The sequence below is a fragment of the Pieris rapae genome, chromosome 23 (assembly GCF_905147795.1).
Source record: "Pieris rapae chromosome 23, ilPieRapa1.1, whole genome shotgun sequence".
Lineage (NCBI taxonomy): Eukaryota > Metazoa > Arthropoda > Insecta > Lepidoptera > Pieridae > Pieris > Pieris rapae.
The window spans coordinates 2977561-2998961 of NC_059531.1; the positions used below are offsets into that span (position 1 = coordinate 2977561).

Below are 21401 nucleotides of genomic sequence, written 5' to 3' on the forward strand. Positions count from 1 at the left end.
ACTGTGTTTAAATAGTATTATATAGGTAGTGTCACCAAGTTTGTAATTATTAATCGCGTTGAATCTACGACATGTATATATGGAATGAAAAACTGTTTTAAGCTGTGTAACCACTGACTTTAATCGTTTAAATATGAGCTTATAACTAACATAAAATTTGGGGTTGCGACGCTAACAAAAATCTTGGCTTATGTCAGGGTCCATAAATCTAAATGAAACTTATTATAGTATTTGAAACAAGAATATTTAAGTACAATTTACGCTTCCAATGTACGATGATCGTTTAAGTATGGTATACGCTAACAAAATTAAGGAATTTAACTAGTTATAATTCTTAAACTACTGCCTTCTTCTGTTTCGTTATAGGCAGGAACTTCTATCCACAACGAAGTTATACTGGGGTGAAAATGGTCTGAATTACTTTTAGAAAACGATGGTACTGCCGTTTCACTTTTTTCTCGACATGACTGACGCAAATCATCATCTTGAATACGTCTCGTATTATTTCTACTATTGATATTATGATTTTCATCATCGATATTATTATGATTATCATCATCATTGTTATAATTATCATTAATAACATGTGATGTTTGAAAATCTTCAATGTTTTCAGTAGGGTTCATCAATGATTTTTTTCTAGCCCTAAACGCACGACAGCGTTCTGTTGAAGTTTTTACTTTTCTCATCGGTGAAATAGAAATCGAAGGTTGGTAATCTTCCTGTTCTTGATCGACTTCAATTTTAATAGTGATTAGCTTCGTGTCATTAGATTCATTTACTGCATTTTTTCGAGCTCTTTTTCGAGCCCTATAGTCACGACTACGCTCTGCTGGAGTTTTTGGTTTAGTTTTTAGCTTTCTTGGAGCTATTTGGCCGGCTGCAATTTTTAAAGCCTTTTTCCGCTCTCGAGATTCTCGTGAACGTTCTGTTGATGTCTTAGGTGGCCGTCTCACTGATATTTTATTTTTAAGTGTTTCAAACTCTCGACCTACTTTTGGCATTGCGACCTGAAAGTTAAACAGTATTTAAATTTAATAATTAAAGATTATTATTTATTTTATTTTGTTTAAATAATATAGTTAAACCTCAGACCATAAATAATTAATAAAAAATCTTCGTGATTTACTGGAATTTTAAATTAATTATTAACAAGGAAAAAGATGATATACTGGTACATAATCTATTGGGGCTTTTACCTTATAGAGATTCTATTTTTAAAATTAAAATTTCTAAAGAGAATTTACGAAATAAAGAGAATGTGCAAATAATTAATGAAATCTCAAATGACGAATTGTTAAATGTTTTTGAATTTAAAATTTAGATACGAGAATTTATTCTTATATTATCTTAAAGAAAAAGAAGGAAAAAAAGAAAAGAAAACTAGTAGGTATATTAAATTATTAAATAACGAGTGGCAAGCTAAAATGTCACATGTTAATTGTAAATCTTAAAACCTCTTAACCTTCTTAAGAATTAGCATAAAAAATTTTTTAACACACTGTGTACGTGCTAATGATAATATAAATAAATTAATAATCTGCGTTTACTTCACAAGACGTTATAGAGCATAGAGAGATGGCACTAAATAAGACGTAGAGGCACTTGATGTTTGCTCGTCATCAGGGTAAGGGTTATCCAGAAGACCATCAATTTTGTACATAATCCTGTCTCGCATTTTTTCTGGATATTTTCTAACTTTTTAGCTAACAATCCTCTCTTTTTGAAGTGAAACTTCTTTAGAATCGTTGTGATTTCAAACCGGATGCAACGAAAAAGCGACAGTAAAAAGAGACAGAAACATTAATTCATATGATTTAACGTGGGAGAAAATGAGATAGATAAACTTCTTTCGAATCGTCGTGATTTCAAACCGGATGCAGCGGTAAAGAGAGACAGAAACATCAATTCATCATATGATTTAACGTGGGAGAAAATGAGATAGGAGGCATTATACAGCCTCTATTTACTGCCGCTTTTTTTTTGATCGAATTTCAAACTTTCGTTGTTTTAGTTTTTGTCAAATTAAAGATTTATATTAAACTTATAAATTAAAATGTATAATTAAAATATACTGTTTTTAAAGAACACACACATTTAGATAGTGGAAAATGATTAATTTATATTTGTTTTTGAAGGTTTCACTTCTACCATGCGTGAATTGCACAAATGTTTTTTTGGCCTGCAGTATGTTGTTTAAAGTTTCAAAACTGTATTTAATTTTTTTATCAGCTTCACTGATAATATGGTCCATGTAGCTTTTCTTTGCATTAGTTTTGGTTGCTGTATAGTGAACTGTTTGTGAACTTTCCTTCTCTTTTGTTTGAGGTGGCTTCGGAGGCATGGTTTCGTCCACATTGGAACCGTTGAGTATCATTCTGAAGAAGCTGAAACAAATAAATCTAATGAAATATGTTATCTTTGTTACAGTTACCACAAACACCAGAAGAATAGTTAGCTATTGAAGAGACATTTAGAAACAAATTCTCGCGATGTGTTGGAGCTCTCGACGGGAAACACATCGTAGTTAAATGTCCATTAAATAGCGGCTCGAAGTTTTATAACTACAAAAATACATATAGCGTTGCGCTAATGGCTTTAGTAACTATAAATTCATTTTTGCCGATATCGGTGGACAAGGACGAAGGATGGAAGAATTTTTCAACATATATTTGGCAAATTAACAGTGGCACTCTTAACTTGCCACCAGATACTCCACTACCAGGAAAAGAAATAAATGTTCCTTATGTATTTGTCTGTGACGAAACTTTCGCTTTACACAAAAATGTAACGACACCCTTTCTTGGTAATCATGACGTTGGCACTGTAGAGCGCACATTTAATTACAAACTTTCTAGTACCCGTGTTATCGTTGAAAATGTGTTTGGTGTGTTGTCATCTATATTTAGAATTTTCCAGAAACTAATAGAACTTAAAAAAGGTACTACAAATTTTTATGACATGTATTTTATTAGGTATATAATTTTCTAAGAGACATGTATTATTCAGAAAATTGTAAGTAAGTAAGTCTTCTCCTGCGGGTTGATTTTGATTATGTAACACTTTGTAAGCGCGTCAGGCTTATCTGTCATTTTAGTATACAAAATAACATATAAATAATAATAGTAATTACGGACGGTCGAAAACGTTACATAATCAACCTGGCGCAATCCTAAATATATTTCCCAGATTGGGATCTGAAAAAGGACACATACCTACTACAATTTAAATAGCTAGTAATAATAATATATAAATCAATGCTCTAAAATCTGCTTACCTGTTCTTTCGTATTCACTATATCATCTACAGCAAAAGTGGGCCCCAAAAATCTCTCCATAATATCAAAGGCAAACCATATCGGATTCAAAATCTCATCTGCACCTGCACCTGATCTAATTGAATTATGTTTTTTCTTTAAGAGACGAGAATTTAAGTTCGACAAAAAGTATGTCTAAAACAACACTGATTGTTTTCCACGCGTTGTGAACCTTATGTTGTTTATCCTTAACATCCCAAATTACTTTTTCTGTTTCCAATAGTTCTAAGAATTTTATTGTAATATCATTGCTCCATTCGGACGGCATGTTCGATGATCTAAACGAACGTCTTTCTCCTCCAGACGCTCGGCGAGTACTGCGCTTCGGAGCAGAATATAAACACGCACTGCCGCTCGCGCTGTCGGTCTTTTGACTTCCGCACAAAAAACCCGCCATTTTGGGGAGCGCCGGGCAGAGCGAGTGGCAATGGCAGTGGCATGAGAAGTATTGCAATTACACACTCTTCCTGCTGACTACGGCTGAATGTAAATGCGGCATAAAAATTTTACCCCTAAAGAAGTTTCACTTCAATACACATTCATGTGATATTAAAACATTTTTTTGATTTAATAATTTATTTAAGAACAGAATAATACATTTTTTTGATAAGAAGAATATTACAAATAACTCTTATTTTAAATTAAACTTAAAAGGTATAATGTGTAATGAATATTATATTAAAGGTAAGTTGAATTTAAATACTATTTCTCTTGAACTTTAACTTGCCTTACAATTTACAAACTCACTGTCTACTTCCACTACTTCATAATCAGTGTGCATATTATAATCTGTGGATTTTTCATGATTTAATAAATAGGAATAATGAAATATCAAACTGCAACATTTGCATTTTTCTCCGTTACTAGAATCTCCTAAACACTTTAAATAATGTTCAGATGTTTTCTTCGCATTTGTAAAGTGTAAATTGCATCTACCACATTTAAATATCTTTCGCTTTTTATAAACACCAAAAACATCGACTACATATGTGGTGTTAATTTCTTTTTTGTGGTGAATTTTGAGGTGATCAAACAAAACATATGGAGAGAAAGGGATTCCACATTTTGTACAATATTGTTTTAGTACTCTTCCAGGACTTTTTTTTACATGTTCTTTTGCTTGACTTTTGCTCATATAATGTAAATTACATTTAGCACATCTATATAGAATGATTTGGTCATCTAAGTCAACTATATCTTGTTCCAAAATTTTAACCACATTAGTCTTTGAAGATGTTGAAGGTTGTACGGCTTTTGAAAATACCATAGACTCTTTTGGATTGAAAACTAAAGTATTTATATTATCTTTTATAAATTCTGGATCATCTGAATGTAGCTTCATGTGCCCTTTTAATTTCCCTTGCTCAAAGTAAAGATTACAAAGATTACATATGGCTTTAGCGGCATCGACTAAACAGAAATGTGGGGAAATACATCTGGCATAACGAACGCATACAAAACATTTACTACACTTATAAAAACTGTAATCACAAACAATACCCATAAATGTAGACACAAGTGGGCTTTTATTAAATCCTGGAATTAAATCACCAAGAAGTACTACTTTTATATTATTTCCAGTAAAACTATTCAAATTCTTATGCTTTAAAAGATGATATTCATAATCACTGCTATATAATAGCAATCCACAATTATTGCACTTTTTAAGGTCTTTTATATTACAAACATGTTTTAAAAATTCAGCCTTGTTAACAAGTCCTTCACAATTTCTGCATCGATAGACTACATAATATGGTCTAGAAGAATTTAATTTTATCATTTCATTCATTTGTTTATCATTGCCCTGATTAAAAGAAACTATTCTGATATTTTTCATGTCAACTAAATTTTTGTGAATTTGTAAGTGTTGAGATAAAGCAATTTGTGATATAAAAATATTTTTGCATACACCACATGAATAGCTTTTAAGATTGTGACCGCCACATCCATCCACATGACTAAACAGCGTGGATCTTTCTATGAAACATTGACATTTCATACATATATATTCTGTATATTCAGGATTACCCTCTTGAGATATTTCTAGTTTTATTCTACTCTCAAATCTATAAATAGAATGGAACAGCTTTTTGCTGATTTCTTCCAGCGATAATCCATTAAACAGATGCTTCAACCAAATATCATCCTTGGCACCATAAAAATATGGTTCAAAATAGTACACCTCTCTGCCATCTATTGAATCTTTTGAATTAAAATCTTGTGCCAGATGGCTTTCTATGGTTTTTATTGGGTCCCTATTATTTAATATATGAAGTTGACAATGTTCTATAACCTTATCATAAGAATAAATTTGTGTAAAACATAATTTGCAGAAATATAAATCATTATCAACTATGCTATTTTTAGCATTTTCATTACATTCTACTAAACCATCTACATTATCCTTTTGAATATTACTTAAAGGATAAACTTCCTCTGTGGGTAGTTTTTCAATATTACTTTCATTTAGTTCATATTTGTGAAATGGTAAATGTAATTTGTGCACAATTTCAGAAAACTTCATGTTGCATATTGAACATATAAAATCTGCCCCTTCTCCACATATGTGATTATTTATGGCAAATCTGTTAATAAAATGTTTACAGCAGCTTTCACATTTTAGAAAATCAGGCATAGGTGGAGTAATTTTTTTACCAGTTTCCAAATCATAAAATAGAAAGTCTTGTAACACTATGGATGGATTTTTATAATGTATTCTTCTATGAGCCATAATTCCCTTATTGGTGAAAAATAAACCACAATATCTACAAGCATATTTAATTGACTTTGCACATAATGATTGGAGATGAACTTTATGTATTTGTGTAACACAGCATTTGCAAGTTAAACAATAATATAACACTAAATTATGTAAATTATTTTTAAGCGAATCTATTTGAACTAAGTCTGGCTTTCTAATAGTTTTTTCTATTAGTTTTAAAATGTGAAAATCTGTATTATTCATAAAACATGCAGCATGAATATCTCTATGGGCTATTTTTAATCTTTGATCTATAAAAATTTCACAGATGTCACAATACTCTGATGGTGGAGGGTAAGAGTTACATTTTCTACAGTGTTTCATAAATTGTTGTTCTTCAAAATGTATATTGCACTTTGAACAAGAGTATAAGATTTTAGAGAATGTTTTTTCATTTATCTCAATAGCTGTAAAAGATTTTGAACATGTGTGTTGTCTTAAATGGTATTTGCCTTCATTTCTCTTAAAAGTAAACTGACATTCTGTGCACTTCCAATGAGATCTATATTCACGATGTTTTGCATGATTCAGTGCCAAACTTGGGGATATGAAGCATATGTGACATTTACTGCACTTAAATACAACATCTTTTAGCACAAATTCATTTAATGTTTCCTTTTTTGTGGCTTTCTTGGTGTATACGCTTTTCCTTTTTAACTTTGAGTTTTGTTTCTTTTTTAATGACATAAGTTGATGATTATGTATGTGACGATTATAAAATCTGGCATTGCTGCAATGCTGTGTACACAACTCACACTTGGTATTAAAGGGCACTTTTTTAATTGGAACATCCTTAATACAATGTTTTATTTTCATGTGCTTAACGAAGAAGTCTTTGTTTTTGAAATAGTGATAACACTTGGGACATTTAAAAAATAACTGTGTTTCATTATTATTTACTTTTCTCTGTAGGTTTTGTTTTGGACCACATGATTTTTTATCCATGTTGTTTTGAATATTCAAAGTAATAGACTTATTTCTCTTATTTACTATACAATTAGACTCTATTGATTGTACATTAAGCGGTGAATTAACTTGTTTATTAACTTTAGGCTCAAGTACAGCATACAAATGCTCAATAAGTAGTTGCTTGGATCCAAATTTTTTAGGACAGTGGAAGCATGTTTCATTTGAAACAACATTTTTGTCTTTAATAGAGTTTTGTGTAGTATGCAACTGAACATTTTTAGCCAACATAGAGGTTTTTCTTTTCTGAATAACATTTATTTTATGTACATTCTTTAGATGTCTAGTTAAATTACCCTTTCGATAAAAGTTATTACCACATTTATTACAGATATACTGTTCATTATGGATAATTCTTCTATGCTCTGTTAAACAAACATTGTTTGGAAAAAGAATTGAGCATACTTTGCAAAATTTATTGGAGTTTAATAATACTGGTTTTAAGTCTGATAAAATAATTTTTACCTGCTTTGTTATATTATGTTTCATAGAAAAATCTGTAGTTTTGGATGACTTTGGTTTTGAGCCAATAACTATTTTGTTTTTTAAAATACATGTTTTTGGTTGCAATGCATGGTTTTTCTTTCCAGCCCTTTGTTTATTTTCATCAAAATGCTGTGAGTGATCTAATTCTAATTGACATTCACGTTTTTGGGTTGTTTGGTCATATGGTATATCAGTAACTGAAAATTAAAATTTCAATTTGTAGTTACTATTACTACTTGCAATTACTAGTCTGCTCATAATCCCTAATATAATAACAACCAATATTAATTTAGTTTTTATGTAAACCAATGTATTAAAGCAACAAACAATCTATTACCTTCAATATCTTCATTATATATCTCCTGTTTAAGCGCAGTTATATCCGGAAAAAGAACACGTAACTCAGGATTTTCAAACAAATTATGTTCTTCAATATCTATATCCGAAGCCATACTTAATATATTTTCGTTATGCTTACATAAAAACAAAGTACTTCGAAATAAAAATTTGTTTGATTTTAGTGTCTCTGTTACACAGAATATTTAATAAAACTTTAAGAATAATTAATTCTTAACTTAAAAAAGAAAATACTATTTTTTTAAAGTTGTTAGCTGTAAAATTTAACAGGCAAAGCATAATCTAAATTCTAATGTCACCGGTCTCGCAATACGCATGTCGATTGTCGAAGAGCGATTTTGTAGTTTGTCTCAAGAGTTATGAGCAGTGTTACCATATTCTCGTAACCAGAGTATTTTTTTCTCGAATCGTCCTACCAGAGCGCGCGTGTAGCCCTTAGATAGCCCCATTAAGGCTCCCAGGTTATTAAGGCGGGAAAGTTGAAATAAATTCAGCTTATTACTGCTTTTATATGTATTAAATTCGTACTATTAATTACATATACAATAATTTATATTCAATTATTGTAACTGATTGTTACTGTAAAGTTCTTTTTATTCTCCATAAAAATTATACTGAGTCGATACCTATACAGCAAATAAACAGCTAGTATAGGCCCCGGCACGGAACTTGGCAAGAGTCGTTAGATGCGCAGAAGTCGTTTTTTAGGTCTCTTTGGTGGTGAAGCGGGACGCGGGGTATGACGTAGCGCCGATCACAGCGCGCTATTGGTGCGTCAGTCGACCCTTGCCTCCCGCACCGCGTCTACATTACGTTCGCTCCCGATTACACTTGCCGACACGAAAGTTGTACCATTTGTTTTTGTTGACTTTTTGGTACGAGTTCAGTTTTAAATTAAGTTTTGGTTTTGTTAGTGTTATTGTTGTTGTTTTAAATTTAGTTTTTGTAACGATAATATAGATAATAAGCGACCATATAGTCGACACAGTCACTGAAAGTTTTGTTATTTACACCGGTGACGACAGCGACTCCTCCAGCGACGAGAGTGAAGATAGTTTTGTCGAGGATGAGGAGCCAACTCCTTCCACGAGCTCAGGTGGTAGTTCTAGTTTGATGCCAGGTGTAACATTATTATTAACCGATAGTGACCACGAGAACTTATAATTTTTAATAATAATATTTTTTTACTTAAATAAATAATGCATATCATGTTTTATTTATAACACCTAATAAATGTCACGAATTACTCTGCTTTGTTTATATACAAGATTTAAAATAAATGATGGCAATAACCATAATGACAATCAATAAAAGTGAACAGTTTTTGTTCCACTAAGTATACGATGCGCGAACTTGCACCCACTACGCCAAAACCTTGCCAACTAGCACATTCCGCGCAGGCGCCAAGTTGATTTCTGCGTGTAGTATATTATATCTTATGTGTTCGAAATTAAACTCTAAAAACGGATTTTTATATTTTTTTTGTGTTTTCAAGTGAAGTCGAGAATGAGTTACAGCTATCTTTTGTATATTTTTTTAATTTATAAAAATAAAAAATAAAAATACGTTTATTTTGGAACATAAGATCTTCTAGGTATCACTTATTCCACGTCAATCAATTCAAACTTGTAGGCATCCCTACTCATCGGCAAAGACAGGGTGTAGGCCGAGAGAAAAAGCCGGCGTAAAAAACTCTCGGTACTCTTTTAAAAAAGCAAATCATCAAACAATATTTAAAACAAATATATCAAATTAATTAGAGGCAGCCTGCCCAGCACTAGTCCCAGGCCCTTTTATCAACTAGATAATCAATACCTTTATAGTAAGCCTTTTTACACAGCTTTTCTATAATACATTTCTTAAATTTATTAAAAGGCAGAGATAAAAGAGCCTCTGGGATTTTATTAAAGAAGAGTATCCCTTTCCCCAAAAAAGAATTACTAACTTTACATAGTCTAGTACGGGGAAATTGCAGCCTGCGTTTGTTCAATGGCAATAGGTATAACTTTATGCCAGTTTCAAATGGCAATAGTTATAACTTTATTTGGACAAACTTGACATCATTACAAGGTAAGTAATGAACTTTCTAGAAATCAGTTATTTTGTTTAGGTACGTGTTTTTTCACAAAGATGATTGAATATCGCAAGATATGAATGAAAGAACTAAAAACATCCAAAATAATTAATGGTGCAGCAAAAGACATCATAATAACATACTATTTCAATAGGGATCAAATGTGAATTGTTTTTTATGTAATTACTAACACTAGTCTGAAATAACTTTTTTTTCTACAATAGATTTTTCTTAGTATTTACATTCAACAACATTTCTTTGTAACGATAAAATATGTAGTCCCTTGAGTGTTCTCTCTATCGATCTAGTTTATACTTTTTATTTTATTTTATGGAAATAGTTATAACTTTATGCCAGTTTCAAGTAAAAGCTAGGGAAACTAAACGCGAGAAAAAATATAGAAATACATCAAAAAACCAAAGGGATAAGGTAGTTAAAAGGATAATATTTACTTATTTAAATATATATTATAATAATTATTTAAATCTTAATATTATTATTGATTATGAAAGAAGATAATGCATTATAATACAATAAAGGATAAAGTAAAAGGCAGGAGATTTTAGTCGGAAACGGAACATGTAGTAATTGTAAGGAATTCAGAAAGGATAGATGCCCCACTTTTCGAAACTGTTTCATTATTTGAATACCAAACATATTTGCTTAGATTGACCCTGTAATATAGTTAGTTTAATCATTCATAAAGCTTTAGAAGCTGTATTTAATTACCTAACCATTACTGGTTTTGTAAAAATGTAATTCTTGCGAAACACATTTTTTGGGGATAGGTGCCTACGTATATGGATAGATGCCCCACTATAAAATCACTTAGAAGGATAGATGCCTGTGATGCGGGATAGATGCCTTTTTAAATAATCGACAAGAATACATAATCAAAATGTAATATTTATTTATTATCTTCATGTGTAGGTAATATAAAATGCTTAACCATAATTATATTTATGCATGTCTTTAACAAAAAACGCAAAAACCTGTTTAAGCGATAACATATTAAAACTATCATATAGAATCATCTCTAACGAAACATTCCCGTTTTAACGTAGAAATAATTATTTAACATTTATAAAAATCAACATATTATTTATATCTTAACATATACTTATTATTAACATAGCTTCAGTCTTGTTTATCTTAGATTCTATTTGCTTCTTTTTGTTGCCAGCAATATCCCTTTTTTCTTTTATTTTTTCTCTAGAATTGAGAATATCTGCCGATTGTTTAGCTCTCCTTGCTAAAGTCAGAGGAATTTGTGATATTGGTGATGCTTCGACTAAAAATGTAGATGTTTCTTATTTTTCGTTATTTAGAGTCACTTCTTCTCTGCTAAGACCTTTAGCCCTAGCGACAGATAAACCTTCTGCTTGCCTAATAGACAATTCTGGATTTCGCTCAATAAAGCTTTCGAAACATTCATTCCCAGCTATCTGGTTTTCATTATCAAAATTGTGTTGAATTTGCAACTTTTCGGCAAATTGGTATGCTAACGTACGCATAGAACGTCTATATGGGGGAAATACCGCGTCGCTAAGCTTCAAGATGTGCGCTACCAACCTTTTTTCGTGTTCAAAACCCAGGACAGGATGTTTTCCCAAAGTCAACTTAGTTTGGTTTTTAATAGTGTAACGCCTTCGCAATGTTCTGGATGGAATCCCAAATTGCCTGGATATTTCATTGATCCCCAATTATTTTTTATCCAATTCATGAAAAGCTGACTGTAGCTGCTCTGTTGTCCAAGAAACTACTCGAGCGCATACGCCTTTCTTTTGTATTTCCTTGGCATGGCTCACCTACAATAAGCAAAGTAAGTATAAATAAAACACTGTGTCTACACTTATTTCATTACATTCGAAGTATGAAATTAAAGATGGATACATTTTTTTTGTGTTTTCTAATATTCTACTATTAGGAAATACCAAAATATTCACGACTATGACTTTTAAATACTTTGATAAGGCTTTTGCAGTATAGAGGGATAGATACCCCTAAAGTCAACTATCCCTTGTAAACTCGGGGCAACTATCCTTTTCACTAGGGATAGATGCCTTTCAATATTTTATAAATAAAATAAATGCAAACATCAGTGATTGACTCTTAAATGTGTTCTCAAAGAACCAATGTATTAAAACTATTCAAATAAAATGTAATCATTTAACTGTTTATAAAGATATGGAATAGTGAATACTTACGTTTGAAATTTTGAAGCGTTCGTCGCGTCCGCTGCAAATGTAATTCGACACACAAGGGAGAAACGTCACTCAGCACAATAACTCGCGCATCACCGAGATGGTCAGTGCATGTGGCGTGTATGTAAACAACGAATTTGCTGTTTCGATCTCTGGAAGTTGATTTTTTAGAAACGAGGCATCTATCCCAGCGCGGCATCTATCCCGGTTTTACCCTACTGGGAACAAGAAAAGTAAATATGGTCGAGGTCACCAATATCTTCTCCACATTCATAGTTTATACTTAATACTGTATTATGTTATAAAAGAACACGATGTCATTTAGAATTAATTAAAAGAAGTTTTATTAGAATGGTAACACCACGCTATATCATAGACCTTAAAGGTTGTAAAATGGCAATGTGTCAGTAGTGCGTAGAATCGGTCATGGAGTACTTGAGTTGCTTTCCGATTGGCGCCTGCGCCAGACGTGCGCACTGTGTTTAAATATTAAGTAATCATTTCGGACGATGGTAATGTCACCAAGTTTGTAATTATTAATCGCGTTGAATCTACGACATGTATATAAGGAATGAAAAACTGTTTAAATCTGTGTAACCACTGACTTTAATCTTTAAATAATATGAGCTTATAACTACCGTAAAATTTGAGGTTGCGAAGCTAACAAAAATCTTGGCTTATGTCAAGGTTCATAAATGTAAGTGACACTTATGGACAGTATTAGAAACGAGAATGTTTAAGTACAAGTTACGCTTCCAATGTACGATGATAGTATTAATTTGGTATACGCTACTAAACTCCAAATGGGAATCCTCAAACACATTGTCACTAGAAATGTGCTCGACTCATATAAAAATGAAGAAATAGGAAGTTTTAAACACTGCCAAACTAAATAAGAAACAGAATAACAGAAAAAGTAAAGTCGAGCACTTTTTTCGAAAAAAAAAAGAGTGGAGGACTTTGTAGACTCGAGCGGTAACACAAGTTTGGCTCTGTACATCGAGAGCAAATAACGTATATGGCGAGAGAACGTTGCGGTATTTGCTACCGCGGCTTATAAATCGTCTACCGAAACAGAAATTAGATACTCTAACGCTAACCATACCAAATAACCAACCACCTCTAAATTAAAAAAAAACTTTTTAAGCATGAGTCGCGCTTCAAACAAGACTGCTATAGTTACATTAATACAAACCACAGCGGTTTTCTAATGTAACATACTGTAATATATTATTTTGTGTCACAAATAATGAAAAAAAAAATATACCAAAAATATTTATACCTATGTAACTAGTTATTAACGCAACTCCGTTCTTCCAACGTAAAAACTTATGAGATCCAAGTTTGTAAGTAGTTCTTCTGTCTGAAGTTATTACTTAACCTTATAACACCTTATGGTGCGGATCTAGCTTTGGCGCCAGGCGCCATCACATTTGATGATGTTCGAAAATCTTCAAAGTTTCCTGTATGGTTAATCAATAATTTTTTTCTAGCCCTCACAACAACGCTCTGTTGAAGTTTTTATTTTTCTCATCGGTGAAATACAAATCGGAGGTTGGTAATTCTCTGACCTCCGATATCTATTTTCATTTTCAAGGAGTCTTCTGGTTCTTGATCGACTTCAACTTTAAAAGTGATTCGCGTCGGGTCATTCGATTCGTTTACTGCATTTTTTCGAGCTCTTTTTCGAGCCCTGTAGTCACGACTACGCTCTGCTGGAGTTTTTGGTTTAGTTTTTAGCTTTCTTGGAGCTATTTGGCCGGCTGCGATTTTTAAAGCCTTTTTCCGCTGTCGAGATTCACGTGAACGTTCTGCTGTTGTCTTAGGTGGCCGTCTCACTGATATTTTATTTTTAAGTGTTTCAAACTCTTCACCAACAATTTTTGGCATTGCGACCTGAAAATTAAAAATTATTTAAATTGTAAAATTAAAGATCAATTTTTTTTATACTAATATAGTAAAACCTCAGACCTGCAGTTAAAGCGGAAATTGTACGCACAGAAGTACAAGACTAGACTGGAAAATCATCCTAACCCCCTAGCTGTTCAACTCAAGGTGAGTGTATAAGCCGTCTTAAAATACGAAGAACCCTGGAGCTCAGCAACATTGACTGAGCTAATATTATAATGAGGAATATCTCGCCCGCAAATCCTACAACTTATCTGCTCATAGTCAGAAGACTGATTGCACGATGTGCTCATGAAAAAAAAAGTTACACCAATTCAAAGTTTCAACACCGGCTATTTCACTGATTGTCCCAGAAGTACGCAAGACTTTTAACACAGTTTTAATAGATGAAAAGACGATAAGAAAAGTATATTTTTAAAAATCACCATGTTTTTATTAAACTTCGATCATAACAATATAAAAATTGAACATAGTTAAATGAAAAGGAGAGCAACTGGCGGCCTTATCGCTTTCGAGCGATCTCTTCCAGGCAATCACTTTTCCTATTTAGTACACCTACAATACAATTTCACTGAACACAATAATTACTTATGTCAACATTTAGATATCATTGTATGCGTTTTTAATTATGTCGCTCATTTCAGAAGGTACAATAACTTCTTGTGATAAAACATGTGCAATATTTTTTCTCTCTTTTGTTGAGGACTGCAATATAACCTCGTTTTGCATATATATATTTTCCTCTGGGATATGTAAATAGACCGAAGCCTGTGATGTAATCGCAGGAGGATTTTGTTACGGAAGAACATTAACAGGTGGATCATATTGTGAAGAGGGAGTTGAAAATCTTTGTTGAGCATAGGGAAATGGCACTGAATAAGACATAGAGGCACTTGAAGATCGCTCGTTATCAGGGTAAGGGTTATCCAGAAGAAGACCATCAATTTTGTACATAATCCTGTCTCGCATTCTTTCTGGATATTTCCTTAACTTTTTTGCTAACAATGAAACATAAACATCGCACTCGTCTTCCTCTCTTTTTTTTGTCTGCAGTATGTTGCTTAAAGTTTCAAAACTATCATTAATTTTTTTATCAGCTTCACTGATAATATGGTCCATGTGTCTTTTCTTTGCATTAGTTTTGGTTACTGTATAGTGAACTGTTTTTGGTCTTTCCTTCTCTTTGGTTTGAGGTGGCTTCGGAGGCATGGTTTCGTCAACATAGGAACCTTGGGTTGGTGGTGTAGGAATCTAAAACAAATAAAACTAATGAAATATGTTATCTTTGTTACAGTAACCACATACACCAGAAGCATGGTTAGCTATTGAAGAGGCATTTAGAAAAAAATCCCACGACGTGTTGGAGCTCTCGACAGGAAATGTCCATTACACAGCGGCTCGAAGCACAATGCTATATTTTTTTTGTAGTTATATTATGACTACAAAAAAAACATAGCATTGTGCTAATGGCTTTAGTAGATAGTAACTATAATTTCATTTTTGCCGATATCGGTCCACGAACGCATAAATGATGGAGGAATTTTTCAACATAGCTTGCTTTGGAAAAAAATAACAGTGGCACTCTTAACTATAGACACTAGATACGCCACTCCCAAGAGGAGAAATAAATGTTCCTTATGTGTTTGTCTGTGACGGAGCTTTCGCTTTACACTTATACGGTAGACGTGCTCCAAGTATTAGAGAAATTCGATCAGATTTTGCAAATTATTTATTAACACTTCGTTGCATTACATAAAAGGAAAATATTAAACATAATTTAATGAAAAGCAACTGGCGGCCTCATCGCTTTAGAGCGATTTCTTCCAGACAACCACTTTTTAAAATTATTTTAATAAATTAGTAATTACGCACGGTCGAAAACGTTACATAATCAACCTGGCGCAATCCTAAATATATTTCCCAGATTGGGGATCTGAAAAAGGACACATACGACATTTACCTACTACAATTTAAATAGCATAAAGCACAATAGTAATAATAATATATCAAAATCAATCCTCAGAAATCTGCTTACCTGTTCTTCCGTATTCACTGTATCATCTACAGCAAATGTGGGCCCCAAAAATCTCTCCATAATATGAAAGGCAAACCATATCGGATTCAAAATCTTATCTGCACCTGCACCTGATCTAATTGAATTATGGTTTTTCTTCAAAAGAGGCCTGAAAGTGGCCGTCACAGACTGTTTTTAAATTTAAGTTCGACAATAGGTATGTCTAAAACAACACTGATTTTTTTCCACGCGTTGTGAACCTTATGTTTCTGTTGTTTATCCTTAACATCCCAAATTACTTTTTCTGTTTCCAGTAGTTCTAAGAATTTTATTGTAATCTCATTGCTCCATTCGGACGGCATATTCGATGATCTAAACGAACGTCTTTCTCCTCCATGTGCTCGGCGAGTACTGAGCTTCGGAGCAGAAATAACAGAATGTAAACACGCACTGCCGCTCGCGCTGTCGGTCTTTTGACTTCCGCACAAAAAACCCGCCATTTTGGGGAGCGCCGGGCAGCGCGATTGGCAATGGCAGTGGCATGAGAAGTATTGCGTTTACACACTCGTAATGCTGACTACGGCTGAATGTAAATGCGGCATAAAAATTTTACCCTTAAAGAAGTTTCACTTCAATACACGTTAATGTGATATTAAAACATTTTTTTTTTAATTTTAATAGTTTATTCAAGAACCGAATAATACATTTTTTGATAAGAAGAATATTACAATTAACTCTTTATTTTAAATTATACTTAAAACGTGCAATGTGTAATGAATATTATAATAAAGGTAAGTTAATTTTAAATACTATTAATTCTCTTGAACTTTAACTTGCCTTACAATTTACAAACTCACTGTCTACTTGCACTACTTCATAATCAGTGTGCATATTATAGTCTGTGGACTTTTCATGATTTAATAAATAAGAATCATGAAATATCAAACTGCAACATTTGCATTTTTCTCCGTTACTAGAATCTCCTAAACACTTTAAATAATGTTCAGATGTTTTCTTCGCATTTGTAAAGTGTAAATTGCATCTACCACATTTAAATATTATTCGCTTTATATAAAATCCAAAAACGTCGAATACATTATGTGGTCTTAATTTCGTTTTTGTGGTGAATTTTGAGGTGATCAAACAAAACATATGGAGAGAAAGGGATTCCACATTTTGTACAATATAGTACTCTTCCAGGACTTTTTTTACATGTTCTTTTGCTTGACTTTTGCTCATATATGTAAGTTACATTTAGCACATCTATATAGAATGATTTTGCCATCTAACTTAACTATATCTTGTTCCAAAATTTTAACCACATTAGTCTTTGAAGATGTTGAAGGTTGTACGGCTTTTGAAAATTCCATAGTCTCTTTAGGATTGAAAACTAAAGTATTTATATTATCTTTTATAAATTCTGGATTCTCTGAATGTAGCTAATGTGCCCTTTTAATTTCCCTTGCTCAAAGTAAAGATCACAAACATTACATATGGCTTTAGCGGCATTGACTAAACAGAAATGTGGGGAAATACTTAAGTTAGTAATTTGTTTATTATTGCCCTGATTAAAGAAGAAGATGAAAAAAAAACTATTCTGATATTTTTCATGTTAACTGAATTTTTGTGCAGTTGTTAGTGTTGAGATAAAGCAATTTGTGATATAAAAATATTTTTGCATACACCACATGAATAGCTTTTAAGATTGTGACCGCCACATCCATCCACATGACTAACCAGCGTGGATTTTTCTATGAAACATTGACATTTCATACATTTATATTCTGTATATTCAGGATTACCCTCTTGAGATATTTCTAGTTTTATTCTACTCTCAAATATATAAATAGTTTTTTGCTGATTTCTTCCAGTGATAATCCATTAACTAGATGCTTCAACCAAATATCATCGTTGGCAACATAATAATATGGTTCAAAATAGTACACCTCTCTGCCATTAATTGAATCTTTTGAATTAAAATCTTGTGCCGGATGTTGTATGGTTTTTTTTTGGTCCCTATTATTTAATATATGAAGTTGACAATGTTCTATAACCTTATCATAAGAATAAATTTGTGTAAAACATAATTTACAGAAATATAAATCATTATCAACTATAATTTATATTATCCTTTTGAATATTACTTAAAGGATAAACTTCCTCTGTGGGTAGTTTTTCTATTTTAGTAAAAAGTATTTATATTACATACTTTCATTCAGTTCATATTTGTGAAATGGTAAATGTAATTTGTGCACAATTTCAGAAAACTTCATGTTGCATATTGAACATATAAAAACTGGCTCTTCTCCACATATGTGATTATTTAAGGCAAATCTGTTGTAACATTAAATTATGTAAATTATTTTTAAGCGAATCTTTTTGAACTAAGTCTGGCTTCTAATAGTTTTTTCTATTAGTTTTAAAATGTAAAAATCTGTATTATTCATAAAACATGCAGCATAAATATCTCTATGGGCTATTATTAATCTTTGATCAATAAAAATATCACAGATGTCACAATACTCTGATGGTAGAGGGTAAGAGTTACATTTTCTACAGTGTTTCATAAATTGTTGTTCTTCAAAATGTATATTGCACTTTGAACAAGAGTATAAGATTTTAGAGAATGTTTTTTCGTTTATCTCAATAGATAGACAATTATAAAACCTGGCATTGCTGCAATGCTGTGTACACAACTCACACTTAGTATTAAAGGGCACTTTTTTAATTGGAACATCCTCAATACAATCTTTTAATTTCATGTGCTTAACAAAGAAGTCTTTGTTTTTGAAATAGTGATAACACCTGGGACATTTAAAAAATAACTGTGTTTCATTATTATTTACTTTAGTATCTAGGTTTTGTTTTGGACCACATGAATTTTTATCCATATTGTTTTGAATATTCAAAGTAACAGACTTATTTCTCTTATTTACTATACAATTAGACTCTATTCATTGTACATTAAGCGGTGAATTAACTTGTTTCTTAACTTTAGGCTTAAGTACAGCATACAAATGCTCAATAAGTAGTTGCTTGGATTCAAATTTTTTAGGACAGTAGAAGCATGTTTCATTTTGAACAACTTTTTTGTCTTTAATAGAGTGTTGTGTAGAATGCAACTGAACATTTTTAGCCAACATAGAGGTTTTTCTTTCCTGAATAACATTTATTTTATGTACATTCTTTAGATGTCTAGTTAAATTACCCTTTTCATAAAATTTATTACCACATTTATTACAGATATACTGTTCATTATGGATAATTCTTCTATGCTCTGTTAAACTAAAAGTTTGTTTGGAAAAAGAATTGAGCATACTTTGCAAAATTTATTGGAGTTTAATAATACTGGTTTTAAGTCTGATAAAATAATTTTTACCTGCTTTGTTTTATTATGCTTCATAGGAAAATCTTTAGTTTTGGATGACTTTGGTTTTGAGCCAACTATTTCGTTTTTTAAAATGCATGTTTTTGGCTGCAATGCATGTTTTTTCTTTCCAGTCCATCTTTTGTTTTCATCAAAATGCTGCGAGTCATCTAATTCTAATTGATATTCACATTTTTGGGTTGTTTGGTCATAATGTATATTAGTAACTGAAAATTAAAATTTCAATTTGTAGTTACTATTAATACTACTTAAAATTACTAGTCTGCTCATACGCTGCTCGTCTGCTGCTACTTGCAATTACTAGTCTGCTCATAATACCTAATTAAATACTAATTTAAACCAATATTAATTTAGTTTTAATGTAAACCGATCTATTACCTTCAAAATCTTCATCATATATCTCCTGTTTAAGCGCAGTTATATCCGGGAAAAGAACACGTAACTCAGGATTTTCAAACAAATTATGTTCTTCAATATCTATGTCCGAAGCCATCCTTATGCTTTCTTTTGCTATGCTATTTCTTTATGCTTACAAAAAAACAATGTTTTGTTCACTCATCACTGTACTTAGAAATAAAAATTTGTTTGATTTTAGTGTCTCTGTTACACAGAAAATTAAATAAGACTATAAGAATATTTACTTCCCAACTTAAAAAATAATACTATTTTTATTAAATTGTTAGTTGTAAAATATCTGAAATAGGCAAAACGTACAATTATTATCTAAATTCTAATGTCACGCATGTCAATTGTGTAGAGAGTTTGTCTGTGTGTGTGAAGAGTCAAGAGTCAAAAAATAATCAAGAGTAACCACAGAATACAGGCAAACTCTATTTAATGCAATCGTAGCCGACTAATACCAAAAAAATAGTCACGTGACAAAATTTGAAAAAATATCATTCTCATACAAGTTTCTTTGCCGGCACAGGGTCACGCCTGACGCAAAGTGACTTTATCTCAAGCACCACAACAAACTACAACAACTATGGTACAGGTTAGGTTAGGTATGTGATTGATTTCTGGTTTACCTCAAGTTTACAGATATTTAAAAAAAAGACTGCAATCCCATCTCTATTAATCTGCAAGAACATCAACAGCTGCAGTAGAGACTGACACTCATATTTTTCTGTAAATTAATAATAAAATTCGCGAAAGAGCAAAACTACGCCATCCGTTCGCAAGACTACCAGGAGGTCTTGTTCTGAGAAGAACGGGCAAGAAACTCAGCAAAACATCCTCCCTTTACATACAATAATTCAAGAGAAAATGTCATAAACCACAACGTCATTTAAGTTACATAAGTAAAAATAAAATAAAATCTGTTTTGTGATTTACCACATTCACCATTACATTACATTCAGAACACTTCCAAGAGAACAAAGCAAATTATAACAATATAATTAGACCTATTGCCAAGCGTTTTTATCTTCTAGGTAGTCATTAATTGTGTAGTAACCTTTACACATTAAGGTTTTCTTAATATGTGTTTTGAATCTGTTGAGAGGCAGTTCCAATATTTCACTAGGAATCATGTTATAGCAGCGTAGGTTCCTGACTTTCAAGTTAAAGATTAAAGTCCAGCCCAGGAAATTAGGGTAGCCCCTCCTTCATTCACTTCATAGAGTATCAACTCAAACTCCACATTTATTTCGATTTTATTTCCTCGGATGATATGTTATCAGATGCCAGATCGGTTTCGTTTTATTTCTAGTTATCTACGTTATTGCCAGCTTTTAATGATAGATCATTTAAATTATTGGGACAGCCAAGTCATTAACAGCAGTGTAATGGATCAATTTCTTTACGTCTTAGTTTAAATATGGAAAAAATAACCTGATTTTGAGATGGCAAAAGTACTACTGCTGTTGAGAATATGAGTAAGTATATTTGTTACATGGGTACATTTTGTTTATGAATTATTGAAAAT

The 21401-nt window shown here is 32.0% G+C and overlaps 1 protein-coding gene and 1 long non-coding RNA gene across 7 annotated transcripts; one reads left to right on the forward strand and one right to left on the reverse strand.

The window, feature by feature from the left end:
• Window positions 1-99: 99 nt before the first annotated feature.
• Window positions 100-20229, reverse strand: LOC111000537 (zinc finger protein Xfin). Of its 6 annotated transcripts, none has more exons than XM_045633327.1 (3): window positions 19853-20225; window positions 19466-19680; window positions 100-1010 (listed from the first exon to the last, which is right to left on the reverse strand). In XM_045633327.1, the coding sequence occupies exons 1-3, from the start codon at window positions 19965-19967 to the stop codon at window positions 318-320; spliced, it is 1023 nt and encodes a 340-aa protein (XP_045489283.1). In that variant the 5' UTR covers window positions 19968-20225; the 3' UTR covers window positions 100-317. The 6 variants fall into 6 exon arrangements, 5 of the variants coding, with proteins under 5 accessions (XP_045489283.1, XP_022125693.2, XP_022125690.2 ...); XM_022270001.2 differs by lacking the exons at window positions 19466-19680; window positions 19853-20225 and adding exons at window positions 7509-7726; window positions 7867-8813; XM_045633328.1 differs by lacking the exon at window positions 100-1010 and adding an exon at window positions 12747-14060 and having other exon boundaries at window positions 19853-20209.
• LOC111000538 lies at window positions 17202-18425 on the forward strand. Its single transcript, XR_002600430.2, has 2 exons — window positions 17202-17329; window positions 17958-18425. It is a non-coding gene; the product is annotated as an uncharacterized LOC111000538 (long non-coding RNA).
• Window positions 20230-21401: the final 1172 nt, after the last annotated feature.

Coding starts and splice junctions, on each gene's coding strand:
- LOC111000537 (XM_022269998.2), bottom strand. CDS start 7,981: ATGGCTTCGGATATAGATATTGAAGAACATAATTTGTTTGAAAATCCT. Junction 7,727..7,866: donor ATATAATGAAGATATTGAAG/GTAATAGATTGT, acceptor TTTAATTTTCAG/TTACTGATATACCATATGAC.